Source organism: Pseudophryne corroboree, chromosome 5 (genome assembly GCF_028390025.1).
Source record: "Pseudophryne corroboree isolate aPseCor3 chromosome 5, aPseCor3.hap2, whole genome shotgun sequence".
NCBI lineage: Eukaryota > Metazoa > Chordata > Amphibia > Anura > Myobatrachidae > Pseudophryne > Pseudophryne corroboree.
Window position 1 is genome coordinate 620,773,536 of NC_086448.1, and position 19,741 is coordinate 620,793,276.

General features: G+C 44.9%; 1 protein-coding gene across 2 annotated transcripts in view; it reads right to left on the reverse strand.

Moving 5' to 3' along the window:
* The window catches only part of EMILIN2 (elastin microfibril interfacer 2), an 84,096-nt gene that overhangs the window by 22,867 nt on the left and 41,488 nt on the right, over positions 1 to 19,741 (reverse strand). For both annotated transcript variants that reach the window (XM_063923553.1, XM_063923551.1), the window contains 3 exons: positions 14,838 to 15,010; positions 11,308 to 13,176; positions 834 to 1,193 (listed from right to left, as the gene is read on the reverse strand). In XM_063923553.1, coding sequence (XP_063779623.1) covers positions 834 to 1,193; positions 11,308 to 13,176; positions 14,838 to 15,010 — 2,402 coding nt within the window. The remainder of the gene's footprint in view (positions 1 to 833; positions 1,194 to 11,307; positions 13,177 to 14,837; positions 15,011 to 19,741) is intronic.

Consider the following 19,741-nt stretch of genomic DNA (forward strand, 5'->3'; position numbering starts at 1 on the left):
AGAAAGCAGTTTATGTTTTAAAATTAGGTAAGCAAATCACCAATCACATTGACTAAGCAGCTTCTCAAACCGATATGCAGAAATTAATGTTTAACAAAACTTAATCTGAACATGGCATTAGTTCTGCTCTGCATTAATTCCTGTGTTACTGTCATGGGGTGCGCAATTTGATATACAGTACATACATCTTACACAACTGTAAAACATTCTGGGCTCAATTTAAGAATGAGATACCATACCCTTGGCACTTGCAAAAGGGGTTATGCTCTCTGCACTGCATTTAGCAAGCAGCAGTAAGCAGTTAGATGCAGGCAGTAGGGAGCAGGGAAGCCTTTCAGACTTTGCTGAGTCCATGCCGGGTGCATTAGTGAAACCCATCGCTGGCATCATCAAGATGTCAAGAGCTGGGCAGAGAACACCACTAACATGGAGGACGCAGCTGGATCTCACTGGACTGGTATGTAATGGTACATACCGGTGGCATATTCATATCACTGTGACACAGTGAACTAAATAGACTGTCGGTAATTAGTATTGGAAATAAATAGAGCCCTCTGTCTGTGGTGCAGTCTGGAGACTGCCTATTTGTCCAGCATTTCTGCAAGCCATTGGAGAGAAACACTGGAACCAAGGACAGGAAAGAAAGACATGTTCTTCCACTGAGCATTCCACAGTTTCTGTCAGTTACAGATGTAGTCATGCGCATCTTTGCTGCTATGCAACATGCTGCACCACGGCTTACCAGGCTGAGACTATTCACAGTCGGTGATGGCTCACTTCATTCCTAAATGAAGCGATCAATGACTGCAAAAAGTCAAATGTGATTAACTTACCAGGTGCCCCAGCGAAACCTTTTGACAACTGCATGTCTTGCTGCCCATCAACACCTTGCTGTCTTCCTGATCCAAACTTCACAATTCTACCTGGAGGTCCAGCTTGACCATGCTCTAAAATAAATCCATTGCGGCCAGGAATCAGTGGTATGACAATAGACCCTGATGAGGTAGGTGGTACTGGTTTGGGTGGATCTTGAGGTTCTTGTGGTTGTGCAGGTCGTTTAGGACCTGAAGGGACTATGGGCACTTGGGGAAATACGGGTTGCTGAGGATCTTGGTGGTGTGGTGGCTTCTCTGTTGCTCTTGGTAGCAGTTGAGGTATAATGTTAACCTGTGGTGTTTGCTTGGGGTCCGTATCTAAATAAGAAGGACAAAATAATGTTTAGTGTATTGATGGGCCAGACGTTTGATATATTAAGACATTTGATATATTTTTATTTCATTATAAGTTAAACATACTAATCAAAAATCATTCCATCATTTAGATTCCATAAACCAATATATGAGTAATGAATAAGAGAAATTTCAGTTTATTAGATTTATTTATTGCTCCAAGCAGGATGGGGTTAAGATGCCGGCTGTCGGGATCCCGGCAGTTGAAATCCCGACACTGGAATCCCAACCGTAAGTATAGTGCCCGGTTTAAGGTTAGGCACCACCCGGGGTTGTTAGGGTTAGGCTTCAGGGAGGGGATATTAGAGTTAGGCCCCACCGGTGGAAGGTTAGGTCTAGGCACTAAGGGGGAAGGGTTAGGCTGTGGGCGAGGAGGGATTAGGTTTTAGGCACCACCAGGGGGAGGTTAGAGTTAGGCACTAAGGGGGGAGGTTAGGGTTAAGCTGCGGGAAGGGATGGTTAGGGTTAGAGGGTAGGGGGGAACATACTTCGCCCCTGTCGGGATTTAAAATATTGGGATGCCGGCGTCAGTAACGTGAGCGATGGCATTCCGTCTGCCGGTCAATCATACTGAACCCCTCCAAGCTTTACAGAGAGACAACACAAAATGGTTTACATTGTTAATTAATCATTCAAATGTATAATCAAAGATAGCTTACAAAATAATTCTATGATTATTATGGTTCTTTAAGCACAGAGGAGAAAAATCTTTGGTGGAAAGTGGCTGAACACTACACAACTACTTCATCTGCTATGAACTCATGCTTTCTGCCAGCTGTACTCTTAGAACAAAAGATTCCATTACCGTTGTATCACTGAATTGAATAAGAAAGAATGAACAAAGAAAATGTTAGAGTAGCAATGTAGCACTAAATCTATGTGATTACATGTTAATAGAAAACGGAGGCGCTAGATGTGGGAGAGGGATCACTGTTAAAGGTTTTGTGCAAGGTACAATACATAATGGGGATTATTTCATAACTAAATGTAATGGGTGTAAACTTGCTGTATCCCATAGCAACCAAGCAGAAAATAGGATTTTAATACCTACCAGTAAATCCTTTTCTCGTAGTCCATATGGGATATTGGGGGAAACTAGTACAATGGGGGTATAGACGGGATCCAAAGGAGCCAGTGCAGTTTCAATTTCTTCAACTGGGTGTACTGTCTCCTCCCCTCTATGCCCCCTCCCACAGGCAGTTATAGGTAAAAACGTGCCTGAAGGAGAAAGGACATATATGAGAGAAGGAACATGATAACAGAAAAGGTGGTGAGATTTACACACCAGCACACCACCAACATACAACAACCAGCAATGGCTGGTAACAATAACAGCAACAGCTGAACAGGTAACTCTAGAACAAGAACCTGCAGAAAAGTCCACACACTGAAGCGGGCGCCCAATATCCCTTATGGACTACGAGAAAAGGATTTACCGGTAGGTATTAAAATCCTATTTTCTCTAGCATCCATAAGGAATATTGGGGGGCAACTAGTACGATGGGAACGTCCCAAAGCTTCCAGAACGTGAGGGAACGTGCGGAGACTGCTGCAGCACCGCCTGCCAAAACTGGGTATCCTCTTTGGCCAGGGTATCAAATTTGTAGAACTTCACAAAAGTGTTCTTCCCCGACCAGGTAGCCGCTCGGCATAGTTGCAAGGCTGAGATTCCAAAGGCAGACGCCCAGGAAGAGCCCACTGATCTAGTAGAGTGGGCCTTTAGAGACTTAGGAACAGGTAAGGCTGCCAACACATAGGCCTGTTGGATAGTAAGCCTAATCCAACGAGCAATGGACTGCTTTGAAGCAGGGCAACCCTTCTTCTGCGCATCATACAGCATGAACAAGGAATCCATCTTTCTGACCTGAGCTGTACATTTGACTTTTTTTTCAAGGCACACACAGCATCCAATGCCTCAAGAGGAGCAGAAGCGTCAGAAGTGGACGGAATTACAATAGGTTGATTCAGGTGAAACGTGGAGACAACCTTCGTCAGGAACTGCTGTCTAGTCCGGAGCTCCGCTCTGTCCTCGTAATAGACCAACTAGGGACTTTTACATGATAAGGCCCCCAATTCTGAAACATGTCGAGCAGAAGCCAGGGCCAGTAACATCACAGTCTTCCACGTGAGGTACTTGTCTTCTACCATCATCAGAGGTTCAAACCAGGAGGACTGTAGAAATTTCAAACACAACATCCAGATCCCCGGGTGCCGTAGGCGGCACAAAGGGAGGTTGCAAGAAGGTCTGAACTTCTGGCAACACTGCCAATTTCGTCTGAAAGAAAATGGAGAGAAATGAAATCTGGACCTTAATGGAACCCGGACGTAAGCCCTTATCCACACCAGCCTGCAGAAAACGTAGGAAACGTCCCAAGTGAAACTCTGCAGGCTTATACGTGCATTCCTCACACCAAGAGAAATATCTCCTCCAGATATGATTATAGTGTTTTGACTTCACAGGTTTCCTGGCCTGAACCATGATTGCAATAACCTTCTTGGAAAGGCCCTTGTGAGCTAGGATGTTCCGCTCAACCTCCATGCCATTAAACAAAGTCGCCGTAAGTCCAGGTAGACGAATGGTCCTTGTTGAAGATCTCTTCTGAGCGGTAGAGGCCAAGAATCTTCGGCGGACATGTCTAGAAGATCCGCGTACTATGCCCCCAGAAGCCAATCCGGGGCATTTAGAATTGCCTGGACACCTTGATTCCTCATTCGCTTTAGCATTCTTGGTAGCAATAAAATCGAAGAAAACAGGTAGACCAGCCGGTACGGGCAAGGCAACGCCAGTGCGTCCACTGCCCTCGCCTGAGGGTCCCTGGTCCACGAGCAATACCAGGCATGTTTCTTGTTGAGACGAGAAGCGATCATGTCTATTTGTGGGCAACCGCACCGGTTGATGATCTGCTGGAACACCAGATGGTGGAGCCCCCACTCCCCCGGGTGGAGATTGTGACAACTCAGGAAGTCCGCCTCCCAGTTGTCCACACCCGGAATGAAGATTGCTGACATGGCTCTTGCATTTCTTTCAACCCAGAGGAGTATCTTCGACACCTCTCGCATGCAGGCTCTGCTTTTTGTCCCTCCTTGTTGATTGATATATACCACCGGCGTGGCGTTGTCCGACTGTACCTGGATCGCGTGATCCTTGAGTAGAGGAGAGGCTTGAAGTAGAGCATTGTAGATCACCCGAAGTTCCAGAATGTTGATCGGAAGTAGGGCTTCGTGGGCTGACCACCTGTCCTGGAACTGCGCCCCTTGGGTGACAGCTGTCCATCTTCTCAGACTCGCATCCGTCGTGAGGAGGGTCCATTCCTGAATCCCGACACTCCTGCCCTCCAGGAGATTGGAGAACTGTAGCCACCACAGGAGAGAAATCCTGGCCCGAGGTGACAGCTGAATCATCCGGTGCATCTGGATGCGATCCGGACCACTTTCTCAGGAGATCCAACTGAAACGTTCTTGCATGGAACCTCCCATACTGGATTGCCTTGTATGAGGCAACCATCTTTCCCAACAATCTTATGCAGAAATGTACGTACACTCGAGTAGGTCGGAGCACCATGCGGACCATCTCCTGAAGTGTTTTCACCTTGTCCTCTGGTAGAAATACCTTCTGCGCCACAGTATCCAGCAACATCACCAGGAACAGGAGCCTCGGAGTTAGCTCCAGGTGGGACTTCTGTAAGTTGAGGATCCACCGATGAGCGGACAGAAGATGGATGGTGCGGTCGATATGGAGCAACAAAAGCTCCCTGGATCTTGCCTTTATCAGAAGATTGTCCAGCTAAGGAACCACATTGATCCCCTGGACCCGGATTTGAAGCATCATCTCCGCCATCACCTTCGAGAATACCCTCGGGGCTGTTGACAGGCCGAAGGGCAGTGCCTGGAATTGGAAGTGATCGTCCAGCAGGGCAAACAGCAGGTACGACTGATGAGGGGGCCAAATCGGAATATGGAGCTAGGCGTCCTTGATATCCAAGGAGACCAGAAATTCCTGTTCTTCCAGGCTCGCAATCACTGCTGGCAGGGATTCCATTTTGAACTTGAACACCCTCAAATAAGGATTCAGGGATTTCAGATTCAGAATGGGTCTGACCAAACCGTCCGGCTTCGGCACCACAAACAGATTTGAGTAAAACCCCTTGCAGCGTTGCGGTAGTGGTACTGGAACAATGACGTGGGACTGGACCAACTTCCGGATACCCTGTTGTAACGTAACGTGCATATCCTCCAAAGCTGGTAAACTTGATTTGAAAACTCGTTGGGGTGGGTGGGGGCGGTAGTACGGTCGAACTCCAGCTTGTAGCCCTGAGAAATGAGCTCTCTGACCCAGGCATTCCGTCAGGAAGTCTCCCAGACGCTGCTGAAGTGACTCAGTCGGGCTCCCACCTCGAGATCCCCTTGGGGTGGGTGGGCACCGTTATGCTGAGGCCTTAGAGGAAGCAGAACCGGTGGACTGTTCCTGAGAACTGGTGCTTGCAGGTTTTCTGGACTTCCCTCTGGTGCCTCTAGCCGCATTGGAGGCACCTCTGGCCTTCGATCGAAATCTGTGAGACTGAAAGGACTGGACAGATGGCCCCGGATAGAAGCGTCTCGCTGGCGGGGCCCCAGAGGGGAGAAACGTCGATTTCCCAGTCGTAACTTTGGAAATCAAGATATCAAATTGAACCTGAAAAAGCCATTCCCCAGAAAAGGGGAGGGATTCCACGCTACGTTTGGATTCTGCGTCCGCAATCCACTGACGCAACCACAAGGCCCTGTGTGTGGACACTGCCATGGCAGACGTCCGAGCATTAATGTTCCCTATCTCCTTGAGGGAATCACAAAGGACACATGTAGTGTCCTGAATGTGCTTCAGGAGGGCAACTAAGGGCATATCCCCCCGAGAGAGCCCCCTGAATTTGAATGGCCCAAGATTGAATAGCATGGGTCATCCAGCAACCCGCAATGACCGGTCTTTGTGAGAGGCCGGCTGCAGTGTATATAGACTTTAGAGTAGTCTCTATCTTCCGATCCCCAGGATCCTTCACCCGTGGCAGGCAGCACCGCCTTCTTAGACAGGCGAGAGACTGAGACATCCACGCCAGGGGGTTCCTCACAAAAAATGTTACCTTCAGGAGCAAATGGCAAAGTGCGCAAAAACTTTTTGGACACTTGGAATTTTTTGTCTGGATTTTTCCAGGCCTGTTTGAATAAGTCGTCTAACTCTGGAGAATCAGGGAAAGTGACATTGGGCTTGTTTTGTACAAAGAAAAACGACTGCTGTGACGCAGCGTCCCCTAGAGGGAGCTTTAACACATCCCTTATAGCCAAAATTAGGGGTTCAATACCCTGAGTAGAACCGGGATCCCCACTAATTGGATCCAGGTCATCCCCATTGATAAAGCTAAATATTTATCTTATATAAAACCCTTTATGAGGTCTAAGAACACTGTACGCTATTTACGTATGGAGTACCGTAAGGGTACGCTCGTTGCGTAACGATCGCTTAGCCGTGGTCGAGACGCTCAAGCGTCACGTTCGCTCACGGCCGAGAGATCACAGGCAGGCACGCTATTGGCTGCCGGCTAACGTAATGATTCGCTATAGCGTAGCGGCCGCTCGGGACCACGAGGAGATCACCAGCGCCGCTGGCGCTCACAATGTTAAACCTTTAAATCTAAACCATAAACAATGTAATATGCTGTAAAACCTTAGTGTAGAGATAGGGTGTAGATGCAACACTGTGTAACCTTATTAACTTAAAAGCTGTTTGAGCGTCACCGACGCTCTGTGAATACTTAACACTATAAGAAATACACAGATACCGTGCTTAGGGTCCAACGCCTAATATATATATTATGAATGTTATACTTGCACAAGAATCAATACAATACAAGTCATACACTACAATATAACATCGACTACCTAACCAGATAACTACACAGGAAATACAATACAATACTATTACGTTTAGGAGAGTACGAGAGAAAGAAGAGAAGAGAGAGAGAGAGAGAGAAATGGCCCATAACATCAAGAAAGACAACATGATTGCGGAGAAAACTTACGCACAAAGGAAACGATCGCATGCGCCTCTGGACATCCAGCTCCCGATTTTCAGCAATGAGAACCGTTGAAGAGTGAGAGCTGGATGTGATCGGCTTGTCTATTTATGCCCCACACACAATACAATTCAATGGTCCCTACAATCTCATTGTTCATTGGACACAGGAATTCCTCCTCGCATTATAACAAAAGGTCATAGGTTGATTCATACAGGTGGGCCGTGACTATTTCCAACAGCTCAGGTGGGAGGGAAACTGGGTTTCCCGCCGCATGGATAAGTAAGTGCAAATACAGTAAATGTTCATAAACTTCTTATGTCCATAACTATTCGCACGAGCGATTAATCCGCTTCAAACCAACACCGGAATATTGCTAATTAAATACTCTTCCGATGGGTACTAAACACCACTGTATTACTCCTGTCTGACCCTTCGTATCAAACAAAGAGGGATTTCTCTGTTCATGAACATTCTACATTAACCAAACTTTCAGACTCTATCAAAGGGACCATGATCTACAAAATACATTATATAGTGGAAATATGTAACGATTGGGTCGCACGCTACGAACACATGAACTCTACCGTAAATGCACATACCGCGCACCCGCGGGTGCCCGCAACAGCGAGTATGCGCACGCACGGGAGAGCGCACGCATGCGCAGCGCAGACCTGTGTGAGGTGCAAATATGGCAGTGTGCATAGAGATATTTTTCTGACTTTGACACCATCATCTTGTATATCATCATCTATATCAGATAACAGCGCAGGTAAACCACGCTTCTGGGGACCTGCATGAGAGAGGGGGGCTGTGCATCAGCCCTAGCAGCTAAATCTGTAACAGCTTGTTGCAGTAGCTACGTTTTCTTCAGATTAGCAGTGAGCTGGGATGACATATCTGACATCATAGTCTTAAGAGACCCTAACCAGTGGGGCTCTGGACTCTCTCCCCCAGCCTCTTCACTAATTTGTGAAGATTGACTGCATTGTTCACAGGAAGCAGAGTCATTAGAAAATGGGGAAAAACTGGTGTGGTATACACTGCACAGCTTGTGCTTACCCAAATTTCACAGTAAGTACAAAAACATACACAGTTATAATGCAAGCCTGCCCTACTGTATGTGAGAGGAGACACAGAGAGAGGGATGATACCAGCACACCCTGAGCTGCACAGCCCCAGTGAGACTGTCAGCTCTGTAAAACACAGTAAACACTAACAATTGCAATCCTAAATATGCTCAGGATAGTGTACACAAGCGGCTCTCCCCCTTTGCTACACCCTCTACCAGTTTTCCAGCGTGTCTGTGAGGCAGGAAGCGCTGTGTGTGTGCTGTAGATGCTGCAGTAAGCAGAGGAAAGCGCCAAAACGACCCAAGTCCCGCTCTGAGGAAGCGCCGCCCCCTCCAATGGCGCCAGAGCTGTACATATTTTTTATACTGGCAATGTCTCCTAAACAGCTTAAAACATCACACAAGTCCTAGTCAAGCAGTTTTGTGTCCGTTTACACAAGGGGGATCCTACCCCCCCCCCCCTCCCGGGATGTCACCTTCAGGCAGCGTTAGGGGTGTGCGGTGTGCTGCGGTTGTGACAACCCCTCAAGATGATGATCCTGCAGCCGGGACGCGGCTCTGCACCTTGTAAGGCCGGTGACTGCCCCTCCTAACTCCCATGGTGCAGGTATGCTGTTGCCCAGACAGCATACCGAAAATATTAAAAGTTTTAAAAGAAACTGAAGAAAACTCTCTGGAGCTGCAGAGTGTGCATCCTCTACTGAGGGCACTTTTTTCTAAACTGCCTGTGGGAGGGGGCATAGAGGGGAGGAGACAGCACACCCAGTTGAAGAAATTGAAAGTGCACTGGCTCCTTTGGACCCCGTCTATACCCCCATCGTACTAGATTTCCCCAATATCCCTTATGGATGCTAGAGAAATGTACTTTTATTTATTATACAGTACTAGAAAAAGGGGTGTGGTTCATCAAATCGACAGTGTCTAGGTCGACAATGTTTAGGTCGACCACTATAGGTCGACAGTCACTAGGTCGACATGGATGGAAGGTCGACAGGGTTTCTAGGTCGACATGTGCTAGGTCGACAGGTCTAAAGGTCGACATGAGTATTTTATTTTTTTTTGTGTCGTTTTCTTCGTAGAGTGACCGGGATCCCAAATTAGGGCACCGCGTCCCCTCGCATGGCTCGCTTCGCTCGCCATGCTTCAGGCATGGTGCCTTCGCTTGGCACACTTTACCGTTCCAATCGTAGTCCACGTGGATCGTTAAGTATGAAAAAATTCAAAAAAAGAAAAAAAATGTGAAAAACTCATGTCAGCTTATTGCATATTTGTGTATATTACACCACAACTATACCTTATAGTGTTTCTTTTAATTAAGAAATGCTAGAGAAAACATGGCTTATTAAGCCTGAGCTGCATTTAGCTGTGTGGCAAATAAAACACATATGTCATTTGGGATCATTGATCCTTTTTCTATAACACATTACATCACATATAGGGCCTTATTCAAAGATGGGTGCACCGCTGATGTCTGACCTAGCCTAACGAATTTTGTGCTACTGCACCACACATGCATCCCGATTGGGTCTGTGCAGTCGCAGGTATTATGGTCCTCATTCCGAGTTGTTCGCTCGCTAGCTACTTTTAGCAGAAATGCAAACACAAAGCCGCCGCCCTCTGGGAGTGTATCTTAGCATAGCAGAATTGCTAACGAAAGATTAGCAATTCTGCTATTAAGTATTTCCTTGCAGTTTCTGAGTAGCTCCAGACCTGCTCCTAGATTGCGATCACCTCAGTCCGTTTAGTTCCTGGTTTGATGTCACAAACACGCCCAGAGTCCGGCCAGCCACTCCCCGATTTCTCCAGCCACTCCTGCGTTTTCTGCTGGCACGCCTGCGTTTTTTTAGCACACTCCCGGAAAACGCGCAGTTACCACCCAGAAACACCCACTTCCTGTCAATCATTCTCCAATCAACAGAGCGACTGAAAAGCTTTGTTCGCCCGTGAGTAAAATAGCATAGTTTTGTGTAACATTGTTTAGCGCGTGCGCCCTGCTGTGCATACGCATGCGCAGAACTGCCGGATTTTAGCCTATTAGCAATTCTGCTAAAAATAGCAGCGAGCGAACAACTCAGAATGACCACCTATGTCAGGTGCACGCAAGCAGAAGTATATTGAAAAGGTAGTGGCCATTCTAGGGTGGTGACAGGGAGGTGGCTTATCACATGCATGGAGATAGTCTATCTTATGGGCGTGGTATGGAAGTGTTGTGGAGGAGTGTTGGTGAAAGTAGCTGCGTAAACAGACTCTTGTCAGCTCACACAGGAGGCCATATGGGGCTGGTGCAAATTTTTCTGGTGCGACCGGAGCGTAAGGATGAACCAGGTGGTATTGCTGCTGAAAGCAAGCGTCTCAGTCCTTGGATGTATACCAGGGAAGGGCTGTGTAGCGGCCTGGTGACCGCCAGAAGACGCGGTTGCGAGCGCTTTTGTGTCCACCTCTGAATAGGCCCATAATGCACTGAACACTGAATATGACCATGTTGGTTACTTGCAGCTATTCTCATGTCTTCTATGGACATTCCAGCATTCATACTTAGTGCTGGAATGTACAAAGACATTCATGAGCTTTTTCATTTAAGTTTGTATTCAATACACAAAAATGCAAATCATTTGCTGCCGATACTAATTATTAACACTTTAGTATTGTGCTGCTTGTCCGGATTCGGCAATCACACTAATTCAGAAAGTTTTTAAAACAATGTAACCAAATTACCAGCAACATATATTCCCATTTGACTCCAACGCAATGGTTATCGTAGTGAAGAAATGTTGACAAAAACCATGGGTGTGGCATAGTAGCATGATCTTCACAAAGCATTTGTTTTTTTTTGCTGCTAAGCACTTTATACATTTACCTAAACATGGAAGAATATACTGTATCAATTGTTCTCCCAAAATTTACAAAGGGAGGTTTTTATTTATTTATTTTATAGAATTTAATTGGTGTTGTTAATTCCTACCTGCTCCAGGCTGAGTCGTGGCCAGGTCTTGGAGGTCAGTAGTGATTTTGGTGATCTGTGTTTGGAATACTTGGACAGAATTCTTCAAGCCATAAATGTCACTGGAATGTGACTTTATTGTCCCATTGATGCTGTGTATACAGTTCCATAAACTGGTAACATGTTTGTTAAGCCCATCTTTAATCCTTTGCAGGCTGCCAGAGATCGTATCAAGCTTTCCACATACATCTTCCAGCTTAGAAACTCTGGTGTCAACTTTAGAAATCTCTGTTTGGATTCCCTGAGTGTTATCAGTGCATTTCCCTTTGTCAGTGGTTACTTCACGTCTGAGAATGTCAAACTTGTCTTGGAGATTGTTACAACACTTGCCATTTGTAGAAGCGCCTGAGGTAGTGTTATAAAGTTTTTGGACAACATCTACTTTTGCTGAAAGACCCAGTTGCGTATTACTAACAGTAGAGTTAACCTCTCCTAGCTGTCTTTTAAAGGAGTTCAAGCTATCATTCAAGAGAACCACATTATCTTCAATTTTGTAAAGATCAAATCTAACCATGCCTAATTCAATTTGTAAGGCTTCCATGTCCAATGTCTTGTTTTGAAGTGCCTCAAATTTTTCATTCACTGTGTCAGTAAGCGACTTTAAGAAAAGAGAATTACCCAACTGAGTCTCAACCAATACTTGGTAATTATTGTGGTGTACATCAGTGTTGCTTAAATAACCATCCTTGCCATGCAACACTGATTTAAATTCATTGTCCAGTCTTTGTACTGCATCCTTCAGCTCATCTATGTCATGCAGAACAATGTTAGCCAATGAGCTGCTGGGATCAGGAATATCAGGTTTATTAGTCTGACTATTCTCCAGCAGTTGAATCTTCAAGTCAATTAGGTTGCTCATATCTTCAACACTGTTGTTAATTAGACCTCTCAAAGTGTCCTCAATATAAAAACAGTGCTCCTCTGCATTTTTTTCTGTGACGTTAATTCTAAATTCTAACTCATTATATCTATCACTCCAAGACTGGTCTGGTTTGTTGGTGTTTAGAAGTTGCACTTCATTGTCTAATCTGATATTAAGGGCCCTATGTGCTTCGGCAATTTTTTCAACCTTTTGTTCCAAGTTCTTCAGTCTTGTATCATAGTCATTATTTCTGCAACAATTCGAACTGCTGTTTGGTGAATTTGGATGCATTTCAGACCTCAGCTTGTTTACTTCTTTAAGAAGTTCACTTTCTTTTTCTAGAACTAACTCTTTGACTCCCAAGCAATTTTCATTATCTTCACATTGTTGTTGAACATTCATTAACTTGTACTCACAAGAGTTTTTCAGATCGGCCATTTTCCTATCCATCCCCTCCAGCATCTCATTTCTTACTGCTTCTAATTTATCATCTAAATAAATCTGATGGTCATTAACACTAGACATAGTTGCGGTTGGTCCACGTGACAGCTCTTCAAATTCAATTAAGCGTTCCTCATATGAATTGATTTTTCTGGTTAGTTCATCAATTTGATCAGTTTTGTTCCGTAGTTCCTCTCGGGCGCTTGTTAGTTCAGAAATTACATCTTTTAATCCATCCTCTTTCTCGATACTGCCAGAGAATCCTGGTAAATAGTATTCTGTTTTACCACCTGTAGCACTGGCTGTTGGTGCCAGGTTGTTGAGCCATTCATTTAGAAATTTACTTGCATCTTCCTGAACTGTGATTTTTAAATTTTCATTTACTCCCGACAAAGAGGTTTGTAGGTCAATGACAGTCTGTGTAAGTCTAAGCATTTCATCCTCCAGAGTTTGAATCTTTTTCTCTTGTGCTTCATTTAACTCTTGAAGATCTCTTTTGGCGTCCAGGGTTTTTTGTCCAGTCGGTTCTGTTGTGAAAGAAAAATAAATTCTCATTAAAATATTACATCTAATATCTTCATATTCTATACGTGCAAATTTAATAGCAAGAGTTATAAAAAGTGTACCAATTTATTATCATTCAGATTCACTTTTAGTAATTTTTTTTTTTTACCTTCCCAGCAGCCTTGTGTTTCTTCATTGTCCTTGCATAAGACAACAGACAAACATGAGTCTGTTGTATCTAAAGCATACAGCTCTGAAACCCCTGCCAATGCCCATGGAAAATGGGAGTGGGAGGACACTCTTAATGCCATTCCCCTCACCTAAAACTTTTAACACAGTACCTGCTCTCTATCATTTTCAGCATACCATGATTTGGGACTAATCTGCCTACAATGGGATCAGTGGCAGTGCTAGCGAGTGGTGGGCCCATGAGCGACAAATGCCCCCCCCCTTCCTCCCATCCCATCACATAACACTATAACACAGTAAAACACTATAATATGCACCTGAGGAAGCTGGGTTGTTTGCACCAGTGAAACGCGTCGAGCCTGGAGGACACAGATAATATCATTTGGACTCCCATCATCTACCCTGTTATATAACTGTACTGCATCTTTCTTTGGACCAACCAGCATTTACAGAGTAACCGGAACCAACCCCTATACCAAGCTACTGCCCAATGCCTGAATGAAATTGGGGATCAAATAGGACTCATTTGGTTGCACACCAAATCACCTCTGACAACCCCATGTGGACATGATTCCAGAGAATGTCATAGCAAGGGTATGACATTGCCAGTAATAGGAGTCAAATGAATGTGTCATCTTATTAATGATTTTGCCTTGCTAATTTAGCACTGTGACAATATTTTTATTGTTCTCTTTTATTGATTGTATGTATTACATTTATGATTCACTTTTTAACCCCTACCGTCCTGTGAATAATTTACTTTTTAGCGTAAATGTAATTCTTCTAACACAGCCAGCGCTGGTATACACTATCTTTTTTTATATTTATACCATTAAGGGACCTGACCATACGAGCTGCTATTGAAAGCGCACTCAACATTGAAAAAAGTGGAGAAAGCAGCATTAGTATAATTGCCTCGTTGACGGGGACAGATGTGATTGGACAGCACCCGTCCAATCACCTATACCCCCCCCCCCCCCCCCCCCGTGCACGTTATCCCCATTCCCGTTGTCAGCAGGAGGAACTATTTAAATGTATTTATATGATTAGAATAATATAACGAAGATACTTATGACAGAATATGTGTTATAAGTACCTTCTTTGGATTATTTTAATTAGAGATGAGCAAGTTCGGATTTACTCGGTTCTTAACGCCAGAATTATCGCAAGTTCTTTTTTTCTGGATTTTTCTTATTGGATAACCAAAACACATGACGTCCGTGAGCCAATAAGGAGATTCGGGTGAACCCAAGTAAAACCGAACCCACTCATCTCTAATTTTAATCATTAATGCCTCCCCTGCCTGCACATCCCTGCGACTCACCCACCCCAACAACATGGTTTTGATAACTAGATTTACTCCTAACTCTAAATGATTAACTAATTGCCTTCTAGATTTATATACATATATATTAACTTACAATTATTTTATTTTTTCCACCACAATAAACTTAGGGCGAAGAAAAAAAATAAAGTAAAATAATGGTATTCTCACCTTTTTCTTTCTTTTCACCACTTGGTCGAGGTGTCTGCACAGCTGTTTGCTTTGCCTTATCAGATGGTCCTTCCTTGCAATCTGTACCCCTAAAACCAGGGCAGCACCTCCACTCCAGCTCCGTGACAACTTTGTAGGAGGTTACATACCGTGGTCTGAAGTTCACCTTATAACTGTAAGTGAATAGTAAAGAGTTATTTGAAAGTTTATCAGAAATCAATGTAACAATTAAATAAAAATAAAATAAAAAGAAATCTTCCCAAAAACTAAACAAATAACTCTGTGAAGTCATAGAGTGGCAGCCTATTAGCCCCGACGCAATTTTGGCCATTAAAAATGGGCAGATATCGTGATTAATGACCAATGGTCATTATCGTGGTATCCAATTAGAGGCTGTAGTTAATGTCCAAAATTGGACCTGCGATCGCACAATAACACATGGGATTGGGGAGAAGTTCCCTATCACGTGTTTTCGCGGCTCTGGTCGCTGCTTATCTGGAATTATGCTTCTCTTGCCTGACGCACGTGAAGCATAAACGCCAATAATTGGCGGCATCGGGGATAAGGTCGCTGGCAATGGGGCTAATAGGATAGCCCCAGCGATCCTATTAGCAGCAGTAAACTACAGCTGCCAACAGGATATCCCTCATAGGATTTCAAAGAACCTTGTGATTTGACACATCTCGTGGATACAGCCCAATATGAGGTTATGAGGTGCTTCATAAAATAAGGAGAGTTTTCCCACTGTTCTCTCATTCAAGTACTACTGGGAGGTCATGAAATAGGGCATGTGCTATATCTAAGCAACTGAAGCCCAAGGTTTTGGTGGAGCTTTAAGCACTGAATGGGTGACATATTTCAGTGTGTCTTTTCCCTGTGGAGCCTCCACACTAGATGCCGGTGGCTGACATGGAGAAGCAGCAGTCGGCAACTTCTTATCTGTGAAGCTGAGTCTCTCCCATGGGATGAGCTGGGAGTGTAGAACTGGTCTATGGACTCACAGCTCTGCGCCACACCCTCAGTAACAGGGGAGATGAAGATGCTGAATTTAGGATAAGAAGCAAATGACTGGGGGTTGCATGTCCGAAGAGTCTGAGGTGCCTCAAATGCTACCACTAATCCTCATGTAGATTTAAAAAAGTGTATATAGGCTTATCCCAGCATCATTCCAAAGAAACAAACCATCTTTAGCAGCTTTGTGACAAAATATGGTCTGATTTATACTGTACTAGCCAGAGTCTGGGCTTATGCTAGCTGTTACTCTAAAAAGGTAACTTAGTGAGACACATGGTGGTAACTATTTACATGAATGTCTGACTCTGTGGCCAAAGCCTTTGTGCAAATGTCTCATGCTTAATGTCTGACCAGCGGTGCAAGTGGGCGGGTACGGGTGGGTACGGTGTACTTTTAAGAATTTAGCCGTGGGTACGCCGTACCCACCGCCGACGGGCCGCTGCTCACCGCCGCTGCTGCGAGGGGAGGAGAGTGCAGTGTTCGCCTCTCCTGCCCTTCAGTGTCTTCCTTCAATTCAGCGCCAGCCCGTGAGCCAATTAGAGCTCGCGGACCGCGAGCTTTGATTGGCTCACGGATCGGCGCTGAATTGAAGGAAGACACCGCACCGCTGCCGGAGACTGAGGGGCAGGAGAGGCGCATGTTGCGCTCTCCTCCCCTCAAACACACACAGGACAGCAGCGGTGAGCAGCAGGGGAGGGGGGGGGGGCATGTATACCTGGCACTGGGGACATATCTGGCACTGGGGGGACATGTGTATCTGGCACTGGGGGCATATCTGGCACTGGGGGGACATGTGTATCTGGCCCTGGGGGCATATCTGCCACTGGGGGGGACATGTGTATCTGGCCCTGGGGGGCATATCTGGTACTGGGGGGGACATGTGTATCTGGCACTGGGGGCATATCTGGCACTGCGGGGGACATGTGCACCATTTGGCTCATATATTGCATGTAAATCTGGCTCTGGGGTTAGCCAGTGCCTCCCGAGTCATTTAGCTCACCGCACGTCACTGATGTGTATCTGGCACTGGGGACATATCTGGCACTGTGGCCATATAGGGCACTGCAGGGACATGTGTATCTGGCACTGGGGGCTATCTGACACTGAGGGCATATCTGGCACTGGGGGCATTTCTGTATCTGGTACGGGGGGCATATCTGGCACTGGGGGGCAAGGTATATCTGACACAGTGGGGGCATTTCTGTATCTGGCACTCTGGGGCAATGTATATCTGGCACTGTGAGGCAATGTATATCTGGCACTCTGGGGGCATTTGTGTATCTGGCACAATGAGGCAATGTGTAACTGGCACTGTGGGGCAATGTGTATCTGGCACTGTGAGGCAATGTATATCTGGCACTTTGAGGCAACGTATATCTGGCACTTTGAGGCAACGTATATCTGGCACAGTGGGGCAACGTATAGCTGGCACTGTGGGGCAATGTATAGCTGGCACTGTGGGGCAATGTATAGCTGGCACTGTGGGGCAATGTATAGCTGGCACTGTGGGGCAATGTATAGCTGGCACTGTGGGGCAATGTATAGCTGGCACAGTGGGGCAACGTGTATCTGGCACTATTGGGGTCATATGTGTAACTGCCCCTCCCCCCATATGTGTAACATGCCCCCATTTTCATTGGCCATGCCCCATGTGGCATTTGGCCACACCCATTTTTGGCGCGCACACACAGAGTACCTATAAGGCATTTTTTCTACTTGCACGACTGTGTCTGACACAAACATACCCCTTCCCCATAGAGGAAAATATTTATTTATCATTAACTGTTACTTATATAGGGCCACCCTATTCTATTGTGCTTAACCTTTGGGAACAAAATTGTACTAAAACAATACTGTGTAATAATAACAGACAAAGAGGTAAGAGGGTCCTGCTCACAAGCTTACACTCTATAGCACAAATACACTTCTTCTAATAAGGCGTTTATCAGATAAATCATATTTCCTCCATTTCTTATGTTATAGACAAAATATAACTATAGAAATACCAGATGACCTATAAAGTTTATACTTTATATGCCAATACAATTAGACTATAATGTAGTACATGTATATAAAAAGGTTAATTAATAAATGTTTAAGTAATGATTTCATTATTATCATAAATGACAGCAATGTACTGCAATTTCTTAAACTTGTCCTTAAATTATCATGAAAATACAAAAGATCTAGATGACGATGATTATTATTATTATGAGGAGGTGTACTAGAGAGGTGCGATATAGGGAGAGTAAAGACTATGGGGTAAATGTAATAGCCTGTGAGCTGCAGGCACTGGCGAGTTCCCAACAAGTTTAATGATGTTTTAAAGTAGTAATCATTTAAAAAGCCATAAACAGGTTGGTTTTGCCTTTTAAATGACTGCCCCTTTAAACATCTGGCAGACTTGGAAGACACCTGCCGATTGCTGCAGTTCACAGACTATTACATTTACCCCTATGGGCCACACATAACTTGGAGAAGGACCTCAGTGCTCCAAGTCTTGCCCCACACTTCAACATCAAGTGAACAAAGGAGACAACAACATAGTGTAAATAATCATTGTATTGGCATAAAAACACTACAGTATGGTCCTCTCTCAGGGAAGCAGTTAGCTTCCCAACGGACGGGATCCCGGCGGTCAATATACAGGTTTCGGGATCCCAGAGGAGGACGCAATCCCTGCATCTAGATAACGAAGCCGCACGGGATACCGGGTGTCACAATACTGACAGCTGGCATCCAGATTGTTCTGACAGCTGGACGAGCTGGCTTCATACTGTGGGGAAGAGAAGGGGGGGGGGGGGGGTTAGGTTTAGGCAGGAGATGGGGGGTTAGGGTGCAGGGCCGGAAAGGTTAGGGTTAGGCACATGGAAGGGGAGGTTAGGGTTAGGCATCAAGCGAGGAGAGTTAGGTTTAGGCAGCAGGGAAGGGAGGGTTAGGTACTACCCAGGAGGGTTAGGTTTAGGCACCCACAAGGGAGGATTAGGTAAGGGTAGGGGGCAGAAGAGGGTTAGGGGACTTCTAACCACCGGCATCCTGTTTATCGGTAAATCATACTGAACTCCTTCCTCAAGTATAGTGGTAAAGAACATTTTTCCCATCTAGAGAACATCACTAGTGATGTGCACCCAAGTAAGAGTAATTGAAAGGTTAGTGGCTATTTATTCATTTATAGCTATTCATATACAGTATGGATGTCAGAGGACATGTACATTAGTGAAGTAGCACACATAATACATATTACATTGGATTAAGGCATTTACAGCAATTCTTTCTTAAACAGGTCACGGAGTATAATTGACTTGCATGTCATGTCCTTTTAAGGGTACGTTAATAACCAAAACTGGTTGAAGTTGCTTCCCCTAAATGTCCCCTGCTATTTCTTACTATAACTTCCTTGCCAAAAACACTGTACCTATTTTTAACCAAAGAACAAAACATTGTAAGATCATCCTGTTTTACAGTCTTTCCTCACTAATGCCAAGAATATATGTTTGTAAATGAATTGTAATCACTGATGTGTATCTAAGGACATGTTTATCTTGTTTTTCAGGAGATCTGCATTGCCATGTGCCAATACTTTCCTGTTTTACAGACGTGAAACCGAACTCTTCTCAATTCCAGCATTGTAGTAAATTATAACCAAATGGATAAAATAAAGCACAAAATTCAAATCTGTATAACTAATTGTATCCAATGACAACTGGCCCAAAACAGGAAATTAAATACTGAAATCTGTCCACACTGAAGAAAAAGCCAAAAAAAAAGTCTCATGAGTCCAAACGGAAAAAGAAAGTACACAGTCCGGTCTGTGTATAGAGAATGTCAGCACTGTCAACATAAACAGGATTTAAAGGAAGCAAAAATTCCTTGGGCAGTACTGATTTTAG